Source organism: Bufo gargarizans, chromosome 6, assembly GCF_014858855.1.
Source record: "Bufo gargarizans isolate SCDJY-AF-19 chromosome 6, ASM1485885v1, whole genome shotgun sequence".
NCBI classification, from domain to species: Eukaryota; Metazoa; Chordata; class Amphibia; order Anura; family Bufonidae; genus Bufo; species Bufo gargarizans.
In genome coordinates this window covers 346,196,167-346,215,883 of record NC_058085.1, presented here as the reverse complement: position 1 = coordinate 346,215,883, position 19,717 = coordinate 346,196,167, and the positions used below count along the sequence as shown (strand labels likewise).

The window sequence follows — 19,717 nt, the reverse complement described above, 5'->3', positions numbered from 1 at the left end:
CACTGAGGGGTCCCCACCGTTCAGAAGTAATGGCATGTCCTAGCACAATTCCATCATAGGAACATAGTTTATAAGGCCGTCCATCCAGTTGCAATAGGCCGTCAGGCGCACTACTTGGGGTTTTGCTTGTAAAGTACATATTTTGTTGTGACGACAGTTGCAGTGAAGCAACAATGGCACAAGGCCCCTTTTAGTGATGTTGTGGTACCCAGGGTAGGAATGCCAGAGTGGTGTTGGGTGGCCTTATGTCCCTTTATAGTGTTGCACTTGTAACGGTGCTTCTACCTGGATACACTGAAACCACAGGCGTGGCCCTCCGGAATCGCAAAAATGGGTAGTAGTGGTAGGTTATGAAGAATAAATTGAGTTCAGACCTTGTGATGAGGTTAACAGCTTTACTTGAATAAACTTTCTTCCAACATGATTTACAGGCTTTGTCTTGGTTTCCAGCAGGCGTAGGCATTAACTGTGGCAGGCAAACAAACTCAACTCTGCTACATTAGTTGCTCTCTGGTTCTGCTGTGCTAACAGGCTAGCTGTAGAACTTGGCTTTCTCTTTATGCTGTCCTTGACTTTATAGTCTGGTCTGTCTCTAACTTTATCCAGGGAATTTCCTCCTTCTGGCTTCTGAAGCTTCAGGTTTTGGCCTCTGTGTCCAGCTGAGCTGAAGGTGCTCTAGCTGGCTTAGGCAAAGCTCGTGCTTCCTTCCCCAAGCAGGGGGTAAGCTAGAATCTCCTCTAACTAAACTCCTCCCTCTAGAACTAGAATGGAAAGAAGGGATCCATTCTAAGCGAAATAGCGCTGCTATTGTTGCTGCCATCTGCTGGTGAACCAGGTATATTACATGAACATTAACAGTTGCATAGAAATAGATAGGCACATTTTCCAAGACCTGGAAATTAATGCAGGACATAACATCAGGTTAACCATAGGAGACAGTAGCAAGGCACAAAGGTGGTAATGCCACTCTGGGACATTACACAGTTCAGCCTGTTATCCTGCAAGTTGATCCAGGGGGAAAGCAAAAAAACCCTGTGAGGTAGAAGCCAATTTTCCCCACTTTAGGGGGAATAAATTCCTCCCCGACTCCAATCGGGCATCAGAATAACTCCCTGGATCAGCGACCCCTCTCTAGTAGCTATAGCCTGTAATATTATTACTCTCCAGAAATACATCCAGGCCCCTCTTGAACTCTTTTAGTGAACTTAGTCACCATCACCACCTCCTCAGGCAGAGAGTTCCATAGTCTCACTGCTCTTACCGTAAAGAATCCTATTCTATGTTTTGTGTAGTAGATGGCTTTATGAGATGGGGAAACACCTTAAAACCATGATGTAACACAGGCCAAAAGAATAGCTATAGGGGTTAAGAAGTCATACATGGGTCCTAATGCCTGTGAGGACATAAAGACCCTTCTGCCCTATGAGAAGACACCAGGATTTTAAGTGGCACATGATTTTGCAATGGGATCCAGGAGCTATAGTATTAAGGAGGATCTGCCATTAGGAAATTCACTGATAAACCAGGTATAATGGGGTCATTTACGGTTCGATATACGCCACTCCTTTACACTAATGAACGTGACTTCCCTGGCATAGGAAGCTGCGGCCTCCTCAAACAGCTGATCGGCAGAGGTTCATGGAGTTTGACCCCACCATTCAGATACCGATGGTATATCCTGAGCAGAGTCCACCTGTACTCTACAACAACATCAGGTTCTCTCAGGTTTCAGGTTCTCTCTACAGTACGGTACAATGTTCTTAGAACTTCCAGTTTTTAAATGACACCCCTAAGAGGTAGAAAATGGTGGAATGCCAATAAAGTATCTCATAGCACTTTAGCGTATAGTATATTCTTTTGGCTATAGACCTGTGATGGCTTACCTCCAGCACTCCAGCTGTGGTAAAACTACAACTCCCAAGATGCACACTTGCTTGGCTGTTCTCAGAACTCAATAGAAATGAATGGAGCATGCTGGGAGTCGTAGTTTCACCATAGCTGGAGTGACGGATGGTAGACATCACTGCTATGTATATAGACAGTAGATTGGTATCAGCCAAACAACCCTTCCGCTGATCTGTATTACTTCTTTCTGTTGCTTTAGCATGGGACCACATTGGCTCACCAAACACGTGTTGTTTGCATAGAAAAGGACACACATGGAAGAACTATTCCCCTTTGGCAGCACCCTCTTTAAACAGGATAATTCCCTGCCCACCATGCAAAAAATGATTAGGAATAGTTTGAAGAACATAACAAATATCAAGGTGATGAGTTGGCCTCCAAATTCTTCCGATCTGATTGTTGATCCATGGGATTGTGCTGGAAAAACAAGTGGAATCCACAGAGGTCCCACATCGCATTGTACAGAAACTAAAGGATCTGCTGCTAGATAGTGACAGGACACCTTCAGAGGTCTGATGTGGTCTATGCCTGGAAGGGTCAATGCTCTGTTGGCAGCACAAGTAGAGTTGCCACCTGACCAACTTAATTAGTATTTGTGGCAGGAGGCCAATGTCAGTAATTTATTTTTTCCAGCACATTAAAGCACCAGTAATTACCTGCTCGGCTCTCTAGCTGACGCCATATGTGGAGTTGCTATATGGGTTAGGACTCCCTGCTCTGCTGTCTGACCCCATATATTGAGTCAGCACTATGATAACGAGCTGGGAGTATCCCCAGTACTGTCAGGGCTTGAGGATACACCTATTATTTAACTTTCATTCTATCGCTTGACTTGTCACAGCCAGGTCTTGGACCCAGGACCTTCTTTATTGGAGAATAAAACCCTAGACAGTGAGCCACTGGAAGTAATAGGAGGATTTTCTCTGGCTAAAAACAGTACACTGTATGTTGGGTTTTGTTTAGTTTTTTTTTTTTTGTAAGAGGATAACATTTTATATATATATATATTTTTTTTTTTTTGCTAACTACAAAAAATTTACTGGCACAAAATAAGTTACAATTAGGAATGAGTAAATTTGCATAAAACTTTGAAGTCTTACGAGACTTCGGGTAATAACAGAACTCTGGTTCGGTTCCAAGGTACCACTTGCTGTAAGTCAGGCCCCCACCAAACTAATATTGATGGCCTATCCTGAGTTTAGGTCATGGATATATTCAACTCCCCTGAAACCCTTTTGGGTCTTGTAGGTTTAGGCTGATACTGGCTTGGCTGAGAGTATCGCCTAATTGTTGCAAGAAATGTTAATTGTTACATGTATTGAATTTATGTAATCGGAATAGACCCTAATTATGTAAGTTTCTATCAAGGATGGTTCATATAATATTTGTATATAATGAACTTAAAACCTATCTTCATTCAAGAGGCTAGGTCTGTATTTAAATTAGAGCCTGACCTGGAGTCTGAATTTGTTTTGGAGTCGGAGCCTAGGCTCTTTATTCATGTTTGGGGTCTGATCTGGAGTCTGAATTTATTTTGGAGTTTTGCTCTGTGGTTTGAATCTATTTTTGGGCCTAGGGTTGTTTTGAGGCTTAGTCTTGGGCCTGTATTTAAAGTAGGGTCTGATCTTGAGTCTGGATTTATTTTTGTCTGAGCTTAGGGACTTTCATGTTGGGGGTCTGATCTGGAGTTTGAATTTATTTTGGAGTCTGAGCCTGGGGTCCTTATTCATGCTGGGTGTCTGAATTGATTAGAGTCTGAGTCTGATTCTAGGCTGTTAATTTTTTTTATTTTTTACATTACTTGTGATTGAAACGCATTAGTTTAGGGGGTGTCCTGTATCAATGGATGATAGAATGTTAAAAATATTGTACACTGGACGTCACTTCTTTAGGATCTACCTGATGCCACTGTTCATAGGAAAGCAAATATGATTACCACTACGTAGAAGTCATCTCTGGTCTACAAAGCCTGGAGTCCTGACTCTTCTTCTCTTCACAGAATTCTTCTCTGCTGGAGAGACCTGATCCGGATTTGACGATATGTTTTCAGCAGACAGTTCTGGTTTGGATCCCTCTTATCTTCTTTTGGCTTTGTGCACCTTGGCAGCTGCTCAACTTGTGTCAATCAGACAAAGTGAAATCCCCTATTACTAAACTGTATCTGACCAAGCAGGTAAGTCACCCAGACATTAAAATCCTGACAAAAGAGCCCTTGGGCCCGTCGACCTGATCATAAAAGGGTTGTTCTTGTGCAGGATTACAAAAAAGGTTTGCTTGTTTTTATTTTTTTTCCCCTTCTTTTTCCTAAAAACTCTGTCCATAGGCTGTGTCTGGTATTGCAACTCCTCTGTATTCTAGTGCAGTGTTTCCCAACCAGTGTGCCTCCAGCCAAAGGCTGTCCAGGTATGCTGGGAGTTGTAGTTTTGCAACAGCTGGAGGCACACTGGTTGGGAAACACTGTTCTAGTGAATGCATTGAACTGCTATACCAGACACAACCTGTATAGAGATGTGGCGCTGTTTCTTAAAAAAATTTAAATAAAATCAAACCTTTTTTTCTAATCCTGGACAACCGTTACATTTTTACTTAGGCCTCGTGCCACACGACTGGGGATTTCCCGAACTCAGGTTCGGTTCCAAGTGGTACCTTGGAACCGAACCAGAGTTCGGGAAATGTTTTTTTTTTTTCAGTATAAATCAATATCTGAAGTTTTTACGTGAAGTGTCGCGAGACTTCGTGAAGTAATAACTTCAGATCATCGGAGCCAATGCATTCTAATACTGTACGGAACGCTCGCTCCCTACAGTATTAAAGCAAAATTTTATGCAAATCGACTTTGGATGTTTCATCCGAAGTCGATTCGCTCATCCCTACACACAACCATATATGCTTTAGTGTGTTTTGCGATCCACAAACCGCTGATACCAGCCGTGTGCATGCCGCCATTTTCTTTATCCCTTCTACAGAAATGTCCTATCCTTGTCTGCAAAATGGACAATTATAGGACATGTTCTTTTTAATTTTGCAGGATTGAGGCACGGACATATGGATACAGACAGCATTACTGCTACCCTGCAGGTGCACTGTTTAGGTGCTAAAAATGTTGTCGGGGACATAAAGTTGCAATCTGAAAGCTCAGTACAATAGAAAAACATGGCTGCTTTGTACAGTCCTGATCAAAAGTTTAAGACCACTTGAAAAAATGGCAAAAAATCATATTTTACATTGTTGGATCTTAACAAGGTTCCAAGTAGAGCTTCAACATGCAACAAGAAGGAATGGGAGTGAGACAAAACATTTTTTGAGCATTCAATGATTGAAAATAACTATTAAACTGAAACAGGCTGTTTTTCAGCTGATCAAAAGTTTAGGACCACATGCCTTTAAAAGGCCAAATCTGTGCAAAGATGTGGATTTATTGTCACTTTCTGTCAGGTAGTCACACGTTGTGATGGCAAAGGCAAAAAAAACTCTCCCTTTTTCAACGTGGTCGGGTTGTTGAACTGCATAAGCAGGGTCTCTCACAGCGCGCCATCGCTGCTGAGGTGGGACGCAGTAAGACAGTCATTTGGAATTTCTTAAATGATCCTGAGGGTTATGGAACAAAAAAGTCAAGTGGAAGACCCACAAAATTTCATCAGCACTGAGCCGAAGGATCCAATTGGCTGTCCGTCAAGACACTGGACGATCCTCGACCCAAATTAAGGCCCTTACTGGTGCTGACTGCAGCCCCATAACCATCAGACGGCATCTGAGACTGAAGGGCTTCAAAAACAAAAAACGTCTTCAAAGACCTCGTCTCCTTGAACGCCACAGAACTGCTCGTTTGGAGTTTGCAAGAGAGCACCAAACATGGGACATTCAAAGGTGGAAGAAAGTTTTATTCTTTGATGAGAAAAAATTTAACCTTGTTGGTCCTGATGGTTTCCAACGTTACTGGCATGACAAGCAGATCCCACCTGAGATGTTTTCTGTGCACCACAGTGGAGGGGGCGCCATAATGGTCTGGGGTGCTTTTTCCTTCAGTGGAACAATGGAGCTTCAGGAAGTGCAGGGGCGTCACACGGCCGCTGGCTATGTCCAGATGTTGCAGAGAGCATTCCTCATGACTGAGGGCCCTCCTCTGTGTGGTAACGACTGGGTTTTTCAACAGGACAACACTACAGTACACAATGCCCGCAGGACAAGGGACTTCTTCCAGGAGAATAACATCACTCTTTTGGCCCATCCTACGTGTTCCCCTGATCTAAATCCAATTGAGAACCTTTGGGGATGGATGGCAAGGGAAGTTTACAACAAATGGACAACAGTTCCAGACAGCAGATGGCCTTCGTGCGGCCGTCTTCACCACTTGGAGAAATGTTCCCACTCACCTGATGGAAACGCTTGCATCAAGCATGCCGAAACCAATTTTGGAAGTTATAATCAATAATGGCGGAGCTACTCATTACTGAGTTCATGTTTGGAAGTTGGATTTCTGTTTTGAGGGGGTTTATTTATTTATTTTTTGGAGGTGTGGTCCTAAACTTTTGATCAGCTGAAAAACAGCTTGTTTCAGTTTATTCATTGTTTTCATTAAATTGAATGCTCGAAATATGTTTTGTCTCCCTCCCATTTCTTCTTGTTGCATGTTGAAGCTCTACTTGGAACCTTGTTAAGATCCAGCCATGCTAAATAGGATTTTTTGCCATTTTTCAAGTGGTCTTAAACTTTTGATCAGGACTGTATTAGAAACCGCGCCATTCCTGTGCATGGGTTGTGCCTGGTATTGCAGCTTCACAGCTTCATTCTAGAGAATGGGATTGAGCTGTAATACCAGACACAACCTGTGTACAGGTGTGGCACTATTTTTTATCTAATCCTGTAGATGTTTCGGCTACGGCACCTTTAGGCCATCAGTAAACGCACATAAGATGAGCAGGAATTTCTGTGCGGTTTTTGTGCGTTTGTGCAGCATATCCTCACCAAAATCTGCAATGTGTGTAGTGGTATTGGTGTGTATTAGATGCGGTTTTGCCGCAGATCTCGCCCTTCCATTGGTGAGGGTGAACACCACAACTAAAACTGCAAACCTTATAGACATGCTGCAGATTTTGAAATCCGCACGGCAGGCCAATTACCGCACAGAAAAAACCTGCAAAGTGTATAGGAGATTTGTGTGATCTGATGCACTTTGCTGGTACTGTACTACGCCGCGGTTTTTCTGCACAGGAATTTTCACAAAGAAAACGCATGTATTCCGCGACGTGTGCAGGTGACCTTAGTGACCTTTTTAAAATAGGATGTTAGTGAGCTGTATTTTGTACGTCCTGTTCTTTGTCTCCAATCGGTCCATGTATAGAATATACTTCATTGTACCAATCACCTCTTCTAAACTAGGAATGGTGGGGAGTAACCAGTGTCTAAGTAGGCATTTCTTTATAGCCAATAAAAATAGATGTACTCCCTTAACTCCAATAGCTTGGTTTTGATCTCCCTCTGGGCTTCTCGGGATACATTGGAATATGCAATGTTTTGGAGAAGGGTTCACCTCTACCCTCCAGATTTCTTTAATAAACTCCCTGCCCTGACTCCAAAGTTGGGAGATGTTTGGACAGTCCCACAGACCATGAAGTAAATTAGCTTTTGGGAGTTGACATTTAGGGCAACTCCTAAGGTAATGAGCAGGGGCATCCTTGTATGAGATATCAAATGCGTACGTAGCTTTATGAACAATACGAAATTGCATCTCTCTCCATGTTTCACTGCTAATAGCCTGTCTCACTCTCTCCATGCCTGCTCTAATTTTCCCCGTCAGGGAATCATCCTGTAATTCTCTCTCCCATTTTTTAAAAACTGTCTTTCCCAAGGCTAAGGTATGAGTACTATGAATTCTCTGATACAGATCCGATAGAGAACAGGTTGATCCTACTTTTCCTATTAGTCCCTCGAACCAAGCCAATCTGTCACTGTCTCCTAGTTTTGAGGTTTGTTGTTTACAATAGGATTTAATCTGCATATATGACAGTATTTGGGAGTCTGGGAATGAAAACTTGTTTGTAATGACTTCCCAAGACAGCATTTCCGACCCCGAAGGATTTAAAATGTCTCTTAATCTGAACATCCCTTTTTCCTTCCATTTATGAAACATTTTTGACTCCCTTCCTGAAGGGAAGGCTGGGAGCGTCCAGAGAGGCATGTAGGGAGAAACATACATTGGTAACCTATAAAGTTTTCTGATCGCTCTCCAAGCCGCAGCTGTATCTTTGATCAGAGTATAAGATTTTACCCCTAATGGCAAATCTCTTATTCTTGAGTGTAGAAGTGCTGTTAAATCCCAAGGGGCTACCAAAGCACTCTCCAGAGCTCTATTTGAGAAAAAAGAGGTGTTCCAGATCCAATCCCTAATGTGTCTGGTTAGAGCAGCCAGGTTGTATTTTCTAATATTAGGCAGGTGGATTCCTCCCTCCCATTCTGTCAGGGTCAGCTTCTCATAACTAATTCGCGGATGTTTTTTATTCCAAAGAAATCGGATAAAGCTTTTGTTTATCCTTCTTACGTCAGTGTGTTTAATTAGCAAAGGGATCGTCTGCATTGGGTATAATAATCTCGCAAAGCTAATCATTTTTATTAGGTGGGCTCTTCCGAATAAAGATAAGGGGAGGTTAGACCATCTGTCCAATTCTTTATCTATCTTCTGTATAAGAGGTATATAATTCAGTGTATATAGAGAGGCTGGCGATTTTCCTATTTTAATACCCAGGTACGTCAAGAATTGCGGGACCACCTCCACTCCTTCAAAGGTGTTGTGATGAGGCGTCTTCTCTGACAGGAATAATAGTTGGCTTTTGCTGATGTTGATCTTATACCCCGTCTCAGAGCCAAAGTAGAGCACTTTCTCCACTATTTTCCGTACATGTTTCTGAGGGTCGGACATGAATATCAGAACATCATCTGCAAAGCATATCAATTTTACTTCCCTCCCACCTACCTTGATTCCCTCAAAAGTATCCGAGTGAATCAAATACTTCACTAGTGGCTCTAAAGCCAAGTTAAATAGGAGGGGTGAAAGGGGGCATCCTTGTCTAGTTCCCTTTGCCAGCGTAAATGGGTCAGAAAGGAAACCCGGAAGACTGACTCTTGCTTGTGGCTTACTATACATATCCTCTATTGCCGTTCGAAACTGGCCCCTTACTCCAAAGGCATCCAGGGTCCATCCCAACCATCTCCAATTTACATTATCAAAAGCCTTTTCGGCGTCTAACGATAGAAAGGCTAATTGGCTTTTGTTCACTTTATTATGAGCTATGTAGTCCTGTACAGCAAGCACAGTTCTGATATTTGTCACCGCCGCTCTCTTCCTAGTGAATCCCACTTGATGTGGGCCTAATAGGTCTGGCATATAATTTGCCAATCTGTCTGCTAAGATCTTAGTAAAGATCTTCAGATCTTGGTTGATTAGTGATATTGGCCTGTATGAACTAGTTAAATTCGGGTCTTTACCCGGTTTTAAAATAACCTTAATATATGCCATGTTTCCTGTAGGCATCATCTCTCCACCTTCCATGAAGAAATTAAATAACTTCGTCAAAGTTGGCGTGAGTTCTGGTATTAGTGATTTGAAAAATTCCCCTGTATTCCCGTCAGGTCCTGGGGCCTTACCGTTTTTTAAGTTATTCACCACTAGTTTCACCTTACCCTCTGTAATAGGAGAGTTCAAGCATGTTAGTGCTTCCTCTGTCAATCGAGGTAGCTGGACCTGTGTTAGAAGCTCTTTGCCTTGAGACCCCTCGCAGGGTTCCTGTCAGTACAGTTGTTTATAGAATTTTCCAAAGCACTGTGTAATGGTTTTTAGATCTCTTATTACCTCTCCATCCTCCTCTATAATTTTACTAGGTCCTCCACCCCCTCTTTGAGTTTTAACTAGGTTAGCTAGCATTTTACCTGCATTATTTCCATATTTGAAGAATTCCGCTGACTTTTGGTCTAAAAACATCCTCGTTTTTAGTTCTAAATAATAGTCATATGAGTGTTTAGTAATAACCCAATTGATCCTATTTATGGACGAGGGGTCTATCAAAAAAAACGTGTACGCTTGTCGAACCTTTTCAGTTGCCTGTCTATAATTTTCTAGTATTTTTTTCCTTTTGGCTGATGCATATGATATTATATTCCCCCTTAGAACAGATTGGTCCGTCTCCCAGAACAGGACATGGTCCTCTGTGTGTGCCTTGTTATTCTCCTGAAACTCCCACCACCAGCCTATCCTGGAATTCCTCATCTAATAGCAAATGACTAGGGATCCGCCACGTATAGTCACTACCTCTAGGCATTATCTCTCTTAAATGAGCAATTACTGGAGCGTGATCTGAGATAATTAAATCTGAAATCTCCACCCTTTCTATTCTCTGCATCAATAGTTGCGAGGATAACACATAATCAATCCTAGCCCATGAGCGTTGAGCATGGGAGAAGTGAGTAAATTCTCTTTCCATTGGATTAAAAAATCTCCACATATCTTTTAGCACAGTATCCTCCCAAAAGGGTTCTAAAGTAAAGGTCCCCTTAGTTTTAGGCAAATTATCAGGACAGGAATGCTTACGATCTTCTTCTAATCTTCCTACTGCATTGAAATCTCCTGCCACTAGAATTTGTCCCTTACCCTCCTTCAAGATAACTGGAACTAATGACTGCCCCACATTAGGACCATATATGTTAAATATGGTCAGTTCTCCTGCATCAGTCTCCAATTTAGTCATCAACACCCTTCCTTCCTCATCGTTGTGGCATGTTATCAGATTATGGCGCAAACGTCGGTGTATTAAGGTTAGAACTCCTGTCCTTCTCCCTTTTGCTGGTGAACCATATACTTGACCCACCCACATTCTCTTCATTCGCCTTTAAGCCCTTAACATTCCAGGTCACGATTTTCATGCCTGTTTAATAATTTTTGATCTAGCAGGAGACACACGCGGTGGACGCCGTCCTCCGTGAACTAACATCAATAAAGAAATGTTTTTGTACCCATGAAATATCGCCATCAACATAAATCCCACCCCCTCCCCCTTCCCAACATCCCAACAATAATTCTCCTTTCAGGAGATTGAATCGACCAACGGTATACTATTATAGACTTCTCTTTTTTCGCTCTCTTCTGGTCAAGGTTGCAGGTATAACCATAACCAATCGCATCGCAATCTAACATTTGTGCTCTTAACAAACAGTATAAAAGTTCAACTCTCTAAGGACCGGTGCTGCTTTTTCTCTATCGAGACCAAGTCCTTGATGTAGGTATTCAGCCAGTTACCTTTCCTTATACCGGTCTCATTCCCATTCTGGGCTTGATGTCTGGCTTTGTTCTTCTCGCTGGGTGTTCGGAGAGGATCCCGGACGGTTTCTGCGTGGAAGTCCTTGATGATGATTCCCCCTCTGGGAGACATAACTTTCATGTCGATCCTCTAGGGTCTTTCTTGCATCTGCCGGAGTGTGGTATGTTTCAATGGTGCCCTCCTTTCTAAAGATCCTGAGGGTAGCTGGATAAATCAGCGCAAATTTCACCTTATCCTGGACAAGCTGTGTGCAAATCGTGGAAAACGCTCTCCGTTTCCTGTCTACTTCTGCTGAATAGTCCCCAAATAGTAACATAGAAACATAGAATGTGTCGGCAGATAAGAACCATTTGGCCCATCTAGTCTGCCCAATATATCTGAATCCTATGAATAGTCCCTGGCCCTATCTTATATGAAGGATAGCCTTATGCCTATCCCATGCATGCTTAAACTCCTTCACTGTATTTGCCGCTACCACTTCTGCAGGAAGGCTATTCCATGCATCCACTACTCTCTCAGTAAAGTAATACTTCCTTATATTACTTTTAAACCTTTGCCCCTCTAATTTAAAACTGTGTCCTCTTGTGGTAGTTTTTCTTCTTTTAAATATGCTCTCCTCCTTTACCGAGTTGATTCCCTTTATGTATTTAAAAGTTTCTATCATATCCCCTCGGTCTCTTCTTTCTTCCAAGCTATACATATTAAGGTCTTTTAACCTTTCCTGGTAAGTTTTATCCTGCAATCCATGGACCAGTTTAGTAGCTCTTCTCTGAACTCTCTCTAGAGTATCTATATCCTTCTGGAGATATGGCCTCCAGTACTGCGCACAATACTCCAAGTGAGGTCTCACCAGTGATTCTGTACAGCGGCATAAGCACTTCACTCTTTCTACTGCTTATACCTCTCCCTATACATCCAAGCATTCTGCTGGCATTTCGTGCTGCTTTATTACATTGTCTTCCCACCTTTAAGTCTTCTGAAATAATTACTCCTAAATCCCTTTCCTCAGATACTGAGGTCAGGACTGTGTCAAATATTCTATATTCTGCCCTTGGGTTTTTACGCCCCAGGTGCATTATCTTGCACTTATCCACATTAAATTTCAGTTGCCAGAGTTCTGACCATTCTTCTAGTTTTCCTAAATCCTTTTCCATTTGGCGTTTCCCTCCAGGAACATCAACCCTGTTACATATCTTTGTGTCATCAGCAAAAAGACAAACCTTACCATCGAGGCCTTTTGCAATATCACTTATGAAGATATTAAACAAAATTGGTCCCAGTACAGATCCCTGTGGAATCCCACTGGTAACATGACCTTGTTTTGAATGTTCTCCATTGACTACAACCCTCTGTTGTCTGTCACTCAGCCACTGCCTAATCCACTCAACAATATGGGAGTCCATGCTCAATGACTGCAGTTTATTGATAAGTCTTCTATGTGGGACAGTGTCAAAAGCCTTACTAAAATCTAGATATGCGATGTCTACTGCACCTCCACCGTCTATTATTTTAGTCACCCAGTCAAAAAAATCTATAAGATTTGTTTGACATGATCTCCCTGAAGTAAACCCATGCTGTTTTTCATCTTGCAATCCATGGGATTTTAGATGTTCCACAATCCTATCCTTTAATAGGGTTTCCATTAATTTGCCTACTATTGATGTCAGACTCACTGGTCTATAGTTGCTCGATTCCTCCTTACTACCTTTCTTGTGAATGGGCACGACATTTGCCAATTTACAATCTTCCGGGACGACTCCTGTTACTAATGATTGGTTAAATAAATCTGTTAACGGTTTTGCCAGCTCACCACTAAGCTCTTTTAATAATTTTGGGTGTATCTCATCAGGCCCCTGTGACTTATTTGTCTTCACTTTAGACAGCAAACTTAGAACATCTTCCTCTGTAAAGACACATGCATCAAACGATTTAATAGTTATCCTTTCTAGTGGAGGTCCTTCTCCTTCTTTTTCTTTTGTAAAAACTGAACAGAAGTATTCATTAAGGCAGTCGGCTAGCTGTCATGGAACCATGAACCAGACGTACAACAAGAGATAAGTGGAAATAAGAAGGCTTTATTGAAAATCAAGCTGTAAGCAAAAGTCCAAACGGATGGCTAAACCGAAGCAGGGTCTTGCGAAGCCAGAGGTCAGGAACCAGAAGGGTAGTCAGACGAAGCCTGGATCAGGAACCAGCAGGGTAGTCAGACGAAGCCAGGATCAGGAACCAGCGGGGTAGTCAGATGAGGCCAGGATCAGGAACCAGAAGCAGCAGCAGTCTTAGAAGCATGTGAACACAGGAGGACCAAGCAAGGAACTGAAGCCACAGACCTCCTATATATATGAGCTAGGCATCCAGCTCCTCCCAGTGGGAAGGAGAAGCGGCAGGGTGGGAGGCTACAAGAAACCCAGAAACCAAGATGGCCGCCAGCACATGTCAAACGAAGGAGAACAGCAAGAAGGTAAGACCATGACACTAGCCATTTATTCTCTTCTACATACCTTCCGTCCTTTATTTTTAATTTAGTTATTCCTTGTTTTAATTTCCTTTTTTCATTTATATATCTGAAGAATGTCTTATCCCCTTTTTTCATAGACTGAGCTAGTTTTTCTTCTGCCTGAGCTTTAGAAGTTCTTATAACTTGCTTGGCCTCTTTCTGCCTAATCTTGTAGATTTCCTTATCTTCATTGCTCTGGGTTTTTTTATAATTACAAAATGCTAGCTTTTTATTTTTAATGATTTGGGCCACTTCTGCTGAGTGCCACAGTGGTCTCTTCCATTTTTGCTTTTACTGACAAGTCTAATGCAATTTTCTGTTGCCTTCAATAATGCACCTTTTAAGTAGTCCCATTTCTCCTGGACTCCATGTAATCCGTTCCAGTCTGATAAGGACTCATTTATGACTAATTTCATTTTTGAAAAGTCTGTTTTTCTAAAATCTAAAACTTTTGTTTTTGTGTGGTGGGACTCTTTCACAGTTCTTATATTAAACCACACTGACTGGTGATCACTAGATCCCAAGGTTTCGCCGACAATGACCTCATATACCGAATCCCCATTTGTGAATATCAAATCCAAAATGGCCTCCCTCCGGGTTGGCTCCTCAACCATTTGTTGTAGGGATAACCCCAGTAGGGAATTTAGAATATCTGTACTCCTGGTAGAACTTGCTATTTTGGTTTTCCAGTTTATATCTGGAAGATTGAAATCTCCCATAATGATAACTTCTCCTTTCATTGTCATTTTAGCTATTTCTTCAACTAGTAGATCATCTAGTTCTTTAACTTGATCAGGTGGTCTATATATCACACCTACACGAGTTACTGCATGATTAGCAAACTGCAACGTAACCCAAACTGACTCTATGTTGGCCTCACCAACTTGTATTAGGTTAGATTTAATGCTAGTAAAATCTTGTGTCCACGAATTTGTGGTGGGCGCGCTGCTTTTCTGTATGTGTTTAATAGAACCTCTTTCTCAGCATAGTTAAGGTATTTAACTATTACAGCTCTGGGTCTTTGTCCCAAGCCTTCTTTAAAAGTCCCTCTCGCAGGATCAACCCGGTGTGCTCTTTCAACGGTCATCTGCTGTTGCAGGCCCAGGGTCTGTGAAAGTTCCGTTGAACATATTTGTGCCAGTTGGTTAGGGGGGATCGATTCAGGGAGTCCCACGATTCTCAGATTGTTCCGTCGTTTTCCAGGTCGTCTATTTTATTTCTGAGAATCTGGTTTCTTTGAGGGTGTCTTCTGCCAAGCTCTGTGTTTTGTCAAGCCTGTCCTCCATATCTCCTACTCTCTGTTTTAACTCCTGCAACTGGAGCGTGTGCTGTGCAATCTCGCACTGTATATTTTGAAGACACGTGGCCACCGTCGCTTCCAGAGATGCCTTGATATAAGGCGCTAGCAGGTTCGCCACCTCTATAGCCAGCTCCTTGCAAGGGAGCTCCAGCCCTTTTACCTGAGAGGGGATCTGGGTCTTGTACGTTCTGTTCTTATCCGTACAGCAGGTCAATGCCGGGGTCACCTTCTTTGAAATACTATGTTATTGATCCAACTAAAGAACATATCGTGTGACGCTGCGAATCCTTGTAGTGCCGGACTCATCCAGAGTCATAAGAGCTGTGTGTCACGGAATGTGTACAGGTAACAAGGCAAAACAACATGCATAAATGACTCGCTGGATCCAACAGCTAAGGAACAAAAGGGAGACCCCTGTAGAAGACCTGGCACTTTCCCTGGCTGTTTAGCCTATGCATAGATCCGAATGGTGGAGGTATGCATATCCACGTACCTTGACTATATAACCCCTGAGCACCCTACAATAGTGAGGGGACACGACCACCGGCTCCCTACACCAGACACGGAGGGAGTCAGGGTCACCTGGGATCCAGCAAACAGAAAATAACAGATAACAGTTCAACACTTAACTTTGTAGAGGAGAGGAGAACCAGATGGGCATGCACACATACTCCAGGAAGAAATATAAGCCGCCCAGAAAAGCCTTCTGGGGAAGAATTTAAAGGGAAGCAATTAGTCCAACACATGACAGCTGAGAGAGGCTAAGGAGAGGAGGAGCTGAATACCAAAACACAGAAACTCAAAGAGGAGGTTCTGAAAGGCCTCTGTCAGAGCTTCTCAGCTGTCTGGTTGTGACAGTACCCCTCCCTCTACGAGTGGACTCCGGACACTCAGAACCCACCTTCTCAGGATGGGACCTATGGAAAGCCCTGATGAGACGAGAGGCTTTAATGTCCGTCACTGGGACCCACATCCTCTCCTCAGGACCATACCCCTCCCAGTGAACAAGGTACTGAAGAGAACCGCGGACAAGACGAGAATCCACAATCCCAGAGACCTGAAATTCAAGATTCCCATCAACCATAATCGGAGGAGGAGGCAAAGGCGAGGGTACAATGGGTTGAACATAAGGTTTCAATAAGGACTTATGAAAAACATTATGGATCTTCCAAGTCTGAGGAAGATCAAGACGGTATGCAACAGGATTGATGACAGACAGGATTTTGTAAGGCCCAATAAACCTAGGACCCAACTTCCAGGAGGGAACCTTCAATTTGATATTCTTGGTAGACAACCACACCAGATCACCAACATTCAGGTCCGGGCCAAGCACACGTCTCTTATCAGCCACACGCTTATATCTCTCACTCATGCTTTTTAGATTATCTTGAATCTTTTGCCAAATAGATGACAAAGACGAGGAGAATCTGTCCTCATCAGGTAAACCAGAAGACCCCTCTCCCGAGAAAGTCCCAAACTGTGGATGAAACCCATATGCACCAAAAAATGGTGACTTATCAGAGGACTCCTGACGACGGTTATTTAAAGCAAACTCAGCAAGGGACAAAAAAGAACACCAATCCTCTTGATTCTCCGCCACAAAACAACGCAGATATGTCTCCAGATTCTGATTGACGCGCTCTGTCTGACCATTCGACTGCGGGTGGAAAGCAGAAGAGAATGACAACCGAACCCCCAAGCGAGAACAGAAAGCCTTCCAGAATCTGGAAACAAACTGCGTGCCCCTATCAGAGACTATGTCTGAAGGAATACCGTGCAATTTGACAATGTGATCAACAAATGCCTGCGCCAGCGTCTTAGCATTGGGCAAACCAGGAAAAGGGATGAAATGCACCATTTTGCTAAAACGGTCCACCACCACCAGAATCACAGTCTTCCCCGAGGAACGAGGCAGGTCCGTTATGAAGTCCATGGACAGATGTGTCCAAGGACGGGAAGGAATGGGTAAGGGAAGGAGAGGACCTGATGGCCGTGAATGAGGGACTTTGGCACGAGCGCAAGTCTCGCAGGCTGCCACAAAACCCTCAACCGACTTACGAAGCGCAGGCCACCAGAATCTCCGAGCGATGAGATCCAGTGTGGCTCTTACCCCCGGGTGCCCAGCAAGGACCGTATCGTGGTGTTCTTTAAAAATCTTGTGTCTTAAAGCGAGAGGCACAAACAACCTCCCAACCCTACAATAATGAGGGGACACGACCACCGGCTCCCTACACCAGACACGGAGGGAGTCAGGGTCACCTGGGATCCAGCAAACAGAAAATAACAGATAACAGTTCAACACTTAACTTTGTAGTGGAGAGGAGAACCAGATGGGCATGCACACATACTCCAGGAAGAAATATAAGCCGCCCAGAAAAGCCTTCTGGGGAAGAATTTAAAGGGAAGCAATTAGTCCAACACATGACAGCTGAGAGAGGCTAAGGAGAGGAGGAGCTGAATACCACAACACAGAAACTCAAAGAGGAGGTTCTGAAAGGTCTCTGTCAGAGCTTCTCAGCTGTCTGGTTGTGACACTGTGGTGTAATATATAGGATGATGGAAGGTATAATATAGATGTACACACACACAGATACAAAAGGTTGTGTTTCCCTTGTCAAATTACGTGTTCTTTTGATCTGAAAAGGGTCAAAGGGTTTGTCCGAAATTAGCCCAGAAACAGCGCCACTCCTGTCCACAGGTTGTATCTGGTATTGAAGGTCATCCCCATTTATGTGAATACAGTGTGAACCTGTCCCTTTAGGCCTCATGCACATGACCGTTGTTTGGGTCCGCATCCGAGCCGCCGTTTTGGCGGCTCGGATGCGGACCCATTAACTTCAATGGGGCCGCAAAAGATGCGGACAGCACACGGAGTTGCTCAGTTCCGCAGACAAGAATAGACACTTATATTGATGGCCGCCCATTCCGTTCCGCAAATTGTGGAAGGCACATGGGCGGCTTCCGTTTTTTGCGGACCTTAAAAAACAGAACGGTCGTGTGCATGAGGCCTTAGGGTTACGTTTCCTCTTTTACAGATCCTGACGTTATTACTTTTATGCACTTCGATTGCTGGAATCGGAATCACAGTATCAGAACATGTGGACGGACAGTCAAGCGCCAACTCTGCCAAAATACTTCCTACCGTCCTCTATGTAAATCCGGCCCTCCATGCTGTAACATGGGTAAGAACTGTTTGGATGATCTGTCCTGAATGTTATATATAATACTAGTACAATCATTTTTCACCTCTGGCCTGGAAAACATTAACATGGAGTTTGTGTGTTTGTGAGGCACGGGCTATTGATTTTTCCCTCCCCTATGCTTTGCACTGCAGCTCTGACTGTTCAGATTAGTTGCTGTCTGTAATCAAAAGGTCACCAGGAGATTTTCACCAAACTCAATAACAAGTGTGCCTTGTGTGAATGTGACCTTATATACTCCTCATCTCTATTCAGAATAATTTGTCTTATATTGGCACTCAAAACATGTAGTCTGACTGTACATCTTCCTGTGCACTTAGATCTTGGTATTAATAGTCCACCATGGCCGAAGGTACTGTGTCCGGACAGACACTGGAGCCCTCTTCATCTTCTGGACTCTTTCAGTTGTTTGTGGGATTTTTCCATTTCAGTCTCTAATCCGAGTTGCACTGAATGTAAGTAATAACTTTGTATCATATAAAACACTATATATTATAAAACACCATCTAATAATATTATCATATAAAATACCATCTAATGTAAAACTATATAAAAAAAAAAAAATGCACCAGGTAATATAGAACAATTTATCAAATGACACACTATGCAATGCCAAACGAATATATGTAAAACACTACAATATGAAACAATATGTAATGTAAAACATTGCATAATATAAAAAACACCAAATATAAAACCCCCTATAATTTAAAACACTATATATTATAATGAGATATAAATCAATAGCTAATATAAACCTCCTTGTAATGTAAAACTATGTATATTGTAAAACACCATAATATAAAACAATATATAATGTAAATATATAATATAAAACACGACATCATAAAATAATATAAAATGTTAGGTAATGTAAAACAAAATATAACATGCTATAATATGAAACACTATATAATAAAAACAAGATATAATATAAAAAATACTATTAATAAATACTAAATAATATTAGATGGCATAAAAATTTAAAAATTGCATGATATAAAACGCCATACAATGAAAAACATTATATATTATAAAAAATGATGTAACAATATAAGTCATCATCTAATATAAACACTATGGGGGTCATTTATTAAGACAGGCGTTTTACACTCCAGTCTTAATAATCCGGATATCTGGTGAAGAGGCGCCAGCCTGTACATAACTTCGGCACATCCAGCACCAGTCTAAATTTAAGACTGCTTCCTTGCTGGGTTACATTTAGACCATTTTCTAATTTGTTCACCCACGTCGCGCCCACTTTTTTAGACCTGGCGTAAGTGGGGAAAAGTCGCACATTGCAGCGCAAATAACCTTTCTAATATAGACGTATTTCAGCTTAATATAAAATGGTGCATTAAACCCTATTTTATGTAAAATACCATGTAATATAAAAAAAATATAGAATACTATATAATGCTAATATATTTTATAGTAATGAAACTAAACCTCTCCAGGAGACCACGGCTTTCAGACAACCACCCCTGATCACGATCACATTTTCTGT

The 19,717-nt window shown here is 42.3% G+C and overlaps 1 protein-coding gene across 1 annotated transcript in view; it reads left to right on the top strand.

Moving 5' to 3' along the window:
* LOC122941129 (ATP-binding cassette sub-family C member 2-like) overlaps positions 1-19,717 on the top strand; it is a 122,493-nt gene that overhangs the window by 743 nt on the left and 102,033 nt on the right. The window contains exons 2-4 of the mRNA XM_044298155.1: positions 3,905-4,078; positions 18,046-18,192; positions 18,531-18,665. Coding sequence (XP_044154090.1) covers positions 3,905-4,078; positions 18,046-18,192; positions 18,531-18,665 — 456 coding nt within the window. The remainder of the gene's footprint in view (positions 1-3,904; positions 4,079-18,045; positions 18,193-18,530; positions 18,666-19,717) is intronic.